The sequence below is a fragment of the Glandiceps talaboti genome, chromosome 8 (genome assembly GCF_964340395.1).
Source record: "Glandiceps talaboti chromosome 8, keGlaTala1.1, whole genome shotgun sequence".
Lineage (NCBI taxonomy): Eukaryota > Metazoa > Hemichordata > Enteropneusta > Spengelidae > Glandiceps > Glandiceps talaboti.
The window spans coordinates 11681962-11693692 of NC_135556.1; the positions used below are offsets into that span (position 1 = coordinate 11681962).

The 11731-nt window shown below is 36.4% G+C and overlaps 1 protein-coding gene across 1 annotated transcript; it reads left to right on the forward strand.

Moving 5' to 3' along the window:
* Positions 1-191: 191 nt before the first annotated feature.
* LOC144439010 (putative RNA polymerase II subunit B1 CTD phosphatase rpap2) lies at positions 192-2359 on the forward strand. Its single transcript, XM_078128249.1, has one exon. It carries the CDS (start codon positions 277-279, stop codon positions 2113-2115), a length of 1839 nt encoding a protein of 612 aa, XP_077984375.1. The 5' UTR covers positions 192-276; the 3' UTR covers positions 2116-2359.
* The last annotated feature ends 9372 nt before the right edge of the window (positions 2360-11731 follow it).

An 11731-nucleotide genomic window follows, 5' to 3' on the forward strand; every position in this document is an offset into this window, starting at 1 on the left:
TGGCATAATTTATTGTGATGAAGTATTTTTTATATACTAGTATACAACTATTTTTGTATTCAAATATATTTTTTAAATAGCTTATTTAGTAAAAGGGTAGATGAAACTATGCTTATTAACTTTAGTCGCAAACGAGTACAAAACAACGCATGCGCAATCAATGAAACATATATTTTGCTGATTCGTGCTGAATGACACTCTGCTGAATGAGTAGCAAGAACTGTGCTCTCTGCTATTGTCAATTTAAATCAAACAGCACAGTAGTCGGGGAAAGGAATGTCTTCGACCGATAAGGTTCGGCGTGGTGGTGGCGCATCTAGTTCTAAGTCGGCAAACATCGCTGCTGCCAAAGCCAAGGCGAAGAAGAAAATAGACTGTGAAAAGAAAGCCTATCGAATTGTAGAAAGTTTGTTGGACAACCCAATCTCAGAGGAGTATTTAATCGACAGTGCTGCGTTCCTGACACCAACACACTATGCAGACGTTGCGGTTGAAAGATCTGTCGGTCACTTGTGTGGATATCCTCTCTGTTTGAATGAGCTAAGAGATATGCCAAAACAAAAATACCATATCTCCACAAAGGTAAACAACGTGTATGACATCAGTGAAAGAAAATGCTTCTGTAGTAATCACTGCTATAAATCTTCCAAATATTACCAAGAACAGATAAGTACATCACCTCTGTGGATGAGGGATGAAGAGAAGCCACCAGCAGTCCATTTATTGAAGAAAACCACTGATGGCGGTCAAAGTCAAGCTAACAAGGGGTATGGGGAAGCAATGTTGGTTGCGGTCAAGGTGAGACCAGAAGATATTGAAAATGCCGAGGACGATGATTTAACCCTTCAAAAAGTTGCCAGTGATCTCCGTTCAAGTATGATGTTGGAAAATGATAGGGATGACGGAAGCCATGAAAGCGTAGAGAAGGATTCGGCTCAATTAAGTACGAAAACGAACTCCACTGATCCAAATGACAATGGTATGGCTGACATCAAAGACTCCTGTTCTGAGAACAAAAACTCAAATACCAATATATCTCAAAGTACTGGCCTACTGAAAGATTTAAATGAGATGACACTGGAAAAAGAAGCTGAGGTGAAGGTGTCTAAAGCTATGGTTGAATGTACTGATACAACTGACTCATCACTTTCAACACCTGGCACAGAGAAAGCAGATGTTATTAGAGATAAGTTTAAAAAGGAGAAAGGTAAAAAAGTCAAGAAATCAAGGACTGTGCAACAGAAAGTTTCACCATTAGAAACAGTGACAGAAAGACTGCGTGACTGGCGAACTGCTGAAACTTTAAGAATTGTGTTTGGTGATGAAGTAGCAAAAGAATATGAAATGAAACATGAAGTAAAAGAGCAAGCAGCTATGCAGGTACCACAAAGTGTACAGTCGGCAGCCATGATACAAAACCAGCCACTAGATTTAGCTGGACAAGTTGGAGATACTCAGGAGGTAACGCAAGATGCTAGGAAACATAGTAGAGAGGAGGAAAGCAGCAGGATTGATGGTACCACAGATAGGGAAAGATCAGAAGGACCTGAGATGAAGGAGTTCAATCCTTTATATTTAGAATCATCTAGTATGCAAGCACCAACAAAACCATTGCCAGATTTGAAAGAAATCGAGAAAGATCGTGAGTTGTTTGAGCTGAAATTGAAGGATTACTTTCCCAGAACTTTTGGAAAAGTGGCCGAGACAAAAAGTAAAAAGGGTACAAAGGAGGAGGAGGAAGATGACCGACAAATTATCCTTCCACCTGTTGATTCCCAGGCACAGAGTGGAATTCGCAGGAAAATAGTAGTGGATAAACTGAGTCAAGTGTATGCATCCATTTTAGGATCACTGAGACTAACTCGTAGAGATATTGCACACAGTCTTGGATTGCTGGTGAAAAGTTTTCATCTTCACAGTAAGAATGTGACATTGAGGCCAGCTGAGTGGACGCTAATGGCAGTTGTGCTGCTGTATGCGTTGTCTAGAAATGATAGTCATTTGGGCAATACCTTAACTTCTTCCAATTCAGTTACATGCATGTCTTCATTACTTGCCAAACTGGGTACCACTACAGGGGACATTCAGAAAATTGTCGATGAGCTGCAGTCTTGAAAAATACCAGTCTTGTGTAGTTGAAAAGATTTTTTGTTGTGTATATATGCTTCATTGTAATGTAAACCACACCCTCTTTTATGGTACAGCTCTGGATACTCCTGTTCTTTTTCATTACAAAAGCGTTTTGGAAGTGCTAACAATGATGACTCCTTCAGTCTAATGGCTTGTGTACAATGTAGATACACATGTATATGGGAACAAACATTTGCTGAACTTGTTCGCAATTTCGAATGTCAACAAAAACGCCTATACACGTATGATGTCTTGATGTTCATACAGTTTTGCAGAAAAATAAAACCAGAGATAACCGGATAAGATATTTCGTGTACTTTGTATTTTGTTAAAATTTATATGACACCCCTTTTAATGTAAATAAAGAGTGTCTCCTGGGGGTAAAACATTGTGGTATTGTCCATACTCATGGATTATCATCTTCCTCACAATGACCACCTTTTGAACTCTAATCAAACAATTCAAGTCTGCTTGCAATGGATGAACAAAGAAAGTAAGGGAATGCAAACCAATTTGTTATGAGTAGAACTGGTGCTTGCAAGTTCATGTGATATCAGTAGGCAAGTAGGCCGTCACATTTAGTCAATAGTCTGAGCACCCTGCAGCCTTAGACTTCATAATATCATGCAAGTCAGTTGTGATCAATGACAGCTTTTGAAGGAATGTTTGCTGGTAATAACAACATGTACATTTGTATACGTAATACAGCTTTCCTGCAAGGGTATTTGTGATAGATAATTCTGGAACATCCCCCCCCCCCCCCCCACCACCACCACCACCACCATTATTTTTTTTGAATATGAAGAGCAATGCATTTAGTCCCAAACAGGTGAACCAAGAGGGGAATATAAGAAAGGCTCCATTACTGCATGCATGTGCAGCCATATCACTGACATGGATGTATCTATCAATATCTATCAAACATCAAGACTCGCTTACATGTAGCTGCACCAGCTGCAACTGGAACTTTTTGAATTAACAGATACAATGTCTTTTTATAAGTTACTGATAGTTTTTTGTAAATATACATGTATCTTTCGTTATTTGAAAAAATGTCCCAGTTGCAGCTAATACATGTTTAAACTGTCTACCTCATATCACTTTTTGATTGGTATCATTATGCACATGTACATGTATATAACCTTGATTTTCGGAGTATTGGATGTTGCATATATCTAGAATTCTTGAATAGCTGTCCACCACCCTATCGAGTTTGATAATCCTTATGTTCTTATACATACATACATACATACATACATACATACATACATACATACATACATACACACATACATACATACATACATACATACATACATATACACACGTACGTACGTATGTACAAACGTACGTACGTACGTGCGTACGTACGTACGTATGTGCATGCATACATACATACATACATACATACATACATACATACATACATACATATACATACTTACATACACATACATACATCATACATATATACACACACACACACATACATACATACATACATACATACATACATACATACATACATACATACATACATGCATGCATACATGCACACACACACACACATACATACATACATACATACATACATACATACATACATACATACATACATACATACATACCTTGTTTGTGTAATTTATACTTTTAAGATAAACCATACATGGATTATGTTTGCTCTAATTTATTTGTAAGAGAGGAAGGGGGAGCTAAAATAGGTAGGGTCTAAGTGACCCAAGAAATTAAATTGACAAACAATATTAATCTGTTCAAATATTTCATTTGTACATTTATTTCATTTTTCCCAATACAAATAACATACAATTTTCAACATGATTGTTTTTCCTAAAAACGTCAAATATTTGGCAACATATATATATATATACTTTAATCACTTCTACCACTTTGATAAGTTATAGTATACCTGAAGTATTACAATTGCTGATTTGACGTAAAGAAGGCACATCACTTCCAAATTTGAATATTACTCTGATCATCAAGGCTTCGTTTTTACAATGATTAACCATAGACCCTCCACCAACGGAGGGTCTGTGGATTAATATAACACAGACTAAACCTATTGTCGCAATGTGTTGATGCAACAGTGACAAGCTATTGTATAGACGTTGGTTTTAATCTCAGACAACTTTTCTATCATAGATAGCTGGTCTGAGGTTTGATTGTTGACCCGTGAGGGCGCCACTCTCTGAAAGCTACTTCCATAAACCAATTGCAACGTCCATGTATAAACTTGCAGTGTATTGTTTTGGGACTAATGTTTACACTATATCTTGCTGATCACAATGTGATTCAGGTTAGATTCACACAACAGAGGAACACATTGTTATCACCCACTTGTGTAATCTACCACATCGAAAAAATAATAGTTTTAGTTTGTGTTAATAGTAAACCAAAGCCTTCGAGTCGTATATGATAGTACACTCTTTGCTACTACAGTTTCTTTTGTCACAATAATGCCCTTTATAGTCCATTGAGCATTTCAGTGCACATAAAAAACATTACATCATGTAAATATTCTCAACTCAAAATTATTTACTCATTTTATACATTACATAAATTTGCATATTGCTAGATCACCAGATATTGCTTATATATATATAAGTTATATTGCAACTTGTAATTTAGTCCATAATACATTCCTGAAACTAAAATATCGGTTTCGACACTTGTCTATACCTCACACACATATACAAGTACATATGTATGTTATTAGGTACTTTTATTAATAGTGACATCTGGACCTTTTCCACATGTTGAATGGTACGCAACTAAAAATAAACACTAACCTTTGACCTTTTCAAATGATTTATTTTATGCAAATTATTTCCTTTCATTCATTCATCTTCTACACAGATTAAACCAAGGTGCATGTGATATGACTGACGCCATTAAAACTTTCAGTGATTATTCACACAAGTACACGCGAAAATGAATAATTACATCTACAAATTTAAATATTCTTTCCGTAGTCTAATTTATTCATCCTGTGGTGTCTGGATTTAGTACATGAATAACTGAGCTAGTCATGATCAGAATAGTATGTCAAAGTCATTTGAATCGTGTTATGACGTGATATTTCTATATAGTTATAACAAATTCTTACACATGATGGATCCGGAGTTTTTCATATCTGAATGACGCTGCACTGATCAGATAGAAGAGAACAATCAACTTCTATCTAAAGCTTGTGTTCTTTCTGGTACATGCTTGGTCATGGTATGGGAACGACAGTATTTAGTTTTGGCAATAGAACAATATGAAATTCTAAGTTATTACGTAACATGCATATGTCACAGGGCGAGTTTGCAATTGATGTTGCCCCATACCGCGTTCCAATTCCTATTCATATGATGAAAGGTCATATTCAGCAAATTAATCACCCCGCTATTGTTCTATTCATATCTATTTTGTGCGTGTATCACGTGCACTCTTCCGTGACAAACAGCGTTCACCCAAAAACCACGCTGTAACGATATCTGGATTTTCCCCTTAATAAAATTAGCTATAGCAAATATTGTTATATTTTAGCAAGTGCCAATCGATACATTAATAAAATCAGTGCAGAACAAATTTATGCTAACAACCAGTCTTAATTTACAGTGTACAATATATTCCAAGTATGATTATATCATTCCCAGGTATTGTACTTCATTCAGTAGGAGAATACTGATGACCTAATGGTTTTCACGTATTGTCAGTACTCGTCCTAGACTCATAGTGACAAAGCCCCTTAAGTTCCTCGTATTTCCTCTGCCGAACGAAGATTATATCTGGTATGAAGTAAATATTCTCGAGCTGTAGACACATTTCATCACCCTGTTTGATTCGATTCTGAATTTCTGTTTGTATACCACGTGTACACGGCAACAATTAATGAACTCAGGATTATCAGAACCGAACCAACAATTTCCAAATCATCCACGTTCTCTCCAAGGAATAAAACACCGCCAATATAGGCTATGCAAATTTGCAAATTTGCTAGAAGAATGATAGTTGCTGCATTTTCCAGTTGCAGGGCTATCATTATAGCCATTAAACCTAACATGAAACAGAAAGACTCGATAATTATATACACCCATACCTCTGGAGTTAGTGTCCAATTCACTAAACTACTTACAAATAAGGTAGGCAGTGTTGCTATTACTCCAAAGACTCCTACGTAAAGAAGTATGACAAACATGTTAACAGTCGGCAACGCGTGTATAGCGACGGCGGATACAGACAACGCTACCGCAGTTAACAAACTAAGGAGCGTTGATATAACCGCATCACGTACAGTTTCGTCTTCCCCGCCTTTACCCATAATAAACGATGGCCCGGTCACAAGAATAATACCGGTTATGTTAAGAACAGTAGAAATAACATCGGTAATCTTCCATCTTTCTCCCAAGCATAGCCCTGCTAGAAGTGGGGTGATGATGGGCACTGCTCCGAACGTGGTGGACGAAACGTTGCCTGCGAGACCGTATAGGAAAGCGAAATAGAGGGTTATTCTTCCCACGAGTTCCATAATTGAGTTCAAAATTAAGAGTGTCTTCTGCGGCCTAAGGTAATTGATAATGGGATATTTTTTATACAGTACTACAGATAGAGACACCACAGTGCATACAACATTCTGGGTGAAGATAATTAAAAGGGTCGACGCCCCACGTTCCTGGACGAAATTGACGAACACAGTCACAACGCCGAAGAAGAATCCTGCGGTGATACCAAGCAGAACACCAACGACAGAGGTTACAGAAATACAAGAGGAACGACTCGGTCTTTCCTCCGACTCACGTAGCCATAACTGTTGTCGTTCGTCATTCTCTGGTAGAGCAGCTGACTCCATTTCTGGTGTCCCTGGTAGAAGCGCTGTGAAATTAGAGCAAGTTTATACTGTCAACAGAATATAATAACAAATGTCCGGCAGTGGGGAGCGTCGGAACTTTTACATACCATATCACTCGAGATACTGTATGTGTAAAATACAGATAATAGAATGAGAGGCTCGATTTAGAGACTGCTCACTTCGTGTGTAGTATATAAACGATATACCATGGAGGTACGGATACACCAAGCTATGACATAGTCGGCATTCGAGTGAAAGCTTTAATTGTTCAGGACAATGGTTCATGTTTGAGCCTATTACATGTACATATCAATGGTAAAGGTCGAAGCAGCGTACAACATGCAAATTATGCCGGGAACAACAATCACATGTCAAATGTTGTCGCGCATGAACACAGACAAGGAATTGTCATAGATAGCCTAAGGGGATCTAACAACTTTCAAAAAAAAGTAGACAAACAAACAAACAAACAAACGTGCGTATGTATATCAGTTTTGACAAACATGACATTATATAGTCATTAGGAGAAAATCTAACTTCTCCAATGTGACTAATTAATAACACATATCCATCCATCCATCCATCCATCCATCCGTCCGTCCGTCTGTCTGTCTGTCTGTCTGTCTGTCTGTCTGTCTGTCTGTCTGTCTGTCTGTCTGTCTGTCTGTCTGTCTGTCTGTCTATCTATTTCTCCACTATTCTCCAGTCATATTTTGTACCAAATAGTGTTGTATTTCAAGAACAGAATATACATATACAGTTGATACGTAGATGTCTACTTCAAATTTATGATGACACTTGCTGGCTTACTTACTTATGTTTATGATGACTTAATTACATATGATGAAACATAAGTAAACTTGTGCAGTGCTCATCAAATCCCCACACCACATAATATGCAAATTGTCTTATTTATATGGAGATCGATCATACTATCAAAACCAGTCGTAACATGAACATCATCATTGATCTAAAATTGTTTGAACATGTACAGACAGGGGGGGGGGGGGGTTACAACTATCAATACCAAAGAGGTCTATTCATGTATTTTTCGAGTTTACATTAATATAATGAATAATCCGCAATTTGAAAATTAGTTCAACGTTAATTAAACACTTCATGTACATCACAAATCGCGGTGTTGGGTATTAAATACAGGATTATTATAATTAAACTTGTAAGAATTTCTCTTTTACAGGCATTTTAATTTTATTATTTTTACTATATCGTTCATTATGGAGTAAAACGATCTCAAGAGATTGTAGTTTGGCGATGAATAACATTGAATTTATTGTGAAACTTATATAACTCTTTTCATTAGGGCAAAACTCCTTACATGCACACGTCTCGGCTAGCTGAGTATTCAGACATGTTTTTCAGCATGCAGGTATTCATTTAGTATTGTAGAGGATTCATTCTGTACGCGGCCACGAATAATTCATTGAAGTGGCACAAGCTGAATTTTTAAGTTTCTTTTACTCCAGAGAAAACGCTAAAGTAAAACCACATTCCAGTATAAATATCGACTGATGTCTTCTATAACATTACGAGTGTCTTCTGGTATTGTTAGAATAGTTAATTACACAGTAGGAATTTCTTGATTATTTTTTGATACGTATGATAAATTACGTCATCGGAATGTTTGGTGACTTTCATCTTAATGCCAGGTTTGAGTTCAGTCAAGTGGTGGTTAAGAATACTTCAGTAAGTACAGATCTGTGAGTACCTATTAAATATGCAGCAAATACTACTCCCAAATACGTGCGTAGAAAGTCAGCTTATGTGCCCCTCTAACGACTTACAACATCTCTTTCAGTGGGACTCGGAGGATTTTACCTGTAAACTTTCTGCGGTTGTCTACAGCATGTCACAAGTGTTAGTTATATATACCCATGCGTTGAAATATGTGGGAAAATGTTACATTTCAGCAAACATGTCATATTTTGCGGTCATTACGGTACAAGGGCTATAGTTTCACTCAACTATCTAGAGCAAAACGTGATATTTCACAAAATTTCTTACCATCAGGCGATGTCGGAAAGTCGAGGAGATCAACATCACTGTCTAGGTCAGACTCCATGACGACGAGAATTGTTGTGATTAAGACGTTTTCCTACCTCAAGAAGTAACAAAATGAAAAACAAGAAACCGGCTCCTGGAGAAATAATATTTGCATATATTTACATATTATAATCAGTATTCCAGATCGAGTTGCTTAAACCTTTGCGATGTAAGATATAGGGCAGGAAACAACCTGTATGGCTTGTTGTATTAGTACTTCATTACATGAGCATGTATTGACGTTCAATATTCTAGCCTATAGTATACTTTTAAGGGACTGGCCTTCGTTTTCCGGGGGGGGGGGCGTTGTCTGAACAATCTTCAAGAAATTATCCGGAATTAACTTGTGTGAGTGCAGGTGACTGAATTGAAAACGTATTATAGTGTGACGTATTTAGTAAAGAAGACCTGATATGACTTACAACCCAAAACTATATGAAAATACGACTTTTTAATATTTGTATTCCCTATCACGAAAAAAGCGATTTCTATCAATTCTCCTTTCTGTCCAACAATGCTAGAATATTTTATTGTAAGACAATCTCCGCAACGTCCAAACAGTTTCTTGCTCTTTACATTAAAAGAAACTGTCTTGCTCTGTATTAAAAGGAAACTATAAATCTCCTCACGACTTAAATTGATACTGCTGTTTTACATGTAAAATAGTTATATTATATGCTTGTAAAATATATTACCTTATTCCATCATTTTAAACAAAAGATACATTTTCCAAATTTACTGTGAAAATGTTAGTTAGGACATGAATATTCAATAATAAAACTTAAGTTTCGATAAAACCAAATGTAAGCAAAAGTGTATAAGACGGTTTCTAAGTCACTGAATTCAGAACTAACCCGCCTGAGAAATGTATTGTCGTCCTTAATTTGGAACACTTGCACTCGTACAAAGCTGTATTTAAACGTCATATAAATCCACGTCAGGATGTTAAACTACCAATATTAAACTCATTAGTGTGTATAGCAAATAACATGGCGACTATCGTGGGTTGCCAAGGTGATGTATATCGAGAAAATTAGTTAAGTGCTACGACTGTACACTGCGAAGAATGACTTTCCGCACTTGGATGACTCTTAGAAGGTCGTGATTAGAAATTAAGGCAAATATTCAGGTTATGCTGTGCGTATTTTAATGAAATTCCTTTGATGGTGCGACTTTAGGTATTACATTTGTGAATTGGTCAATGATTTATTTAATGTCAATGTAATAAAAGCTCAGTTACTATTCCGAGTCTGTTACAGTAACTATAAATATAGAAAAAAATATATCAAATTGTCAATATATTAAAGATTATTGCGGGTATTAAAGTCTATTTTACAATTGAGTATTGAATTCATGTGGATTTGTCCTGTGTAGTTGATAATTTTACTTCAATGCGGTAAATTTCATTATTTTTCAGACGACACTGAAGTCTTAGATTATTCGGAGCGTTGAAATATACTACAACATAAGCCAGTTAACCGAAAACAGAATATCGTCTGGCGAGACAAAAAAATCTTATAATATTATTAAATAATGTTGCTAAATTGTATCGTCTGATTCGACAAAATGTGTTGCATTTCAATCCTTTTTAGATAGAGTGCACGTCAGGTGGTAGGTCGTGCAAAGACAATGTAGCAATGTTGGTTAGATTTTTGTTGAGTCAGATGACGTCACGTCCGGTTTTGGATAATAGGCTTCTATTGTATAATTTGTTCGGGTTTCAGGGTTTTAGGTGACTCAGGTATCGCCATGCCTGGAATTCGAAAATTTTTGCATTGATTTCCCCTAAGTGGTACTCACATGTTTTATTTCTCCTCAAAATCTATGTATCACTATGACATTAATTACATGTATTTAATTCTCCAAAGACAAAAGTAGATTTAGTAAATATTTAATTTTCTTCTTCTGTTCTTCCCTAAAAGCCTTTACTGTGAAAACTATGGAAGTTATTCAGGTTGTCATCTTTATATTCATTCACAGATTTAAGGAAACAGAGTTTAAATGATATTGATATAGTTATCTGTGTCCAATTATTAATCAAAGCCATGATCACAGTCACATTGTCTGGAAACCTACTTTAGAGATACTTACCCTACCATCATGTACATACACACACACACACACACACACACACATTACATACATACACACAGACACACACACACACACACACACACACATTACATACATACACACAGACATACATACACACACACACACATTACATACATGCACACACACACACATTACATACATACACACAGACATACATACACACACACACACACACACATACACACACACACACATTACATACATACACACACATACATACATACATACATACATACATGCATGCATGCATGCATGCATACATACATACATACATACATACACACACACACACATTACATACATACACACACATACATACATACATACATACATGCATGTATGCATGCATGCATACATACATACATACATACATACATACATACATACATACATACATACATACATACATACATATACATACACACATAAGAAAGCAAGCATTGACGCATGCATATGCACACACACACTCACGCAGGTGTCACGCAAAGTTATTTTAAAAAATCACAACCTGAAACAGATAAAACTGTATAACCGGTATGTGAACTTACTTGTTACATGTAATGAAAGACA

Bases quoted from the DNA above. Each gene is read 5' to 3' on its own strand.
- LOC144439010 (XM_078128249.1), top strand. From the start codon at position 277: ATGTCTTCGACCGATAAGGTTCGGCGTGGTGGTGGCGCATCTAGTTCT.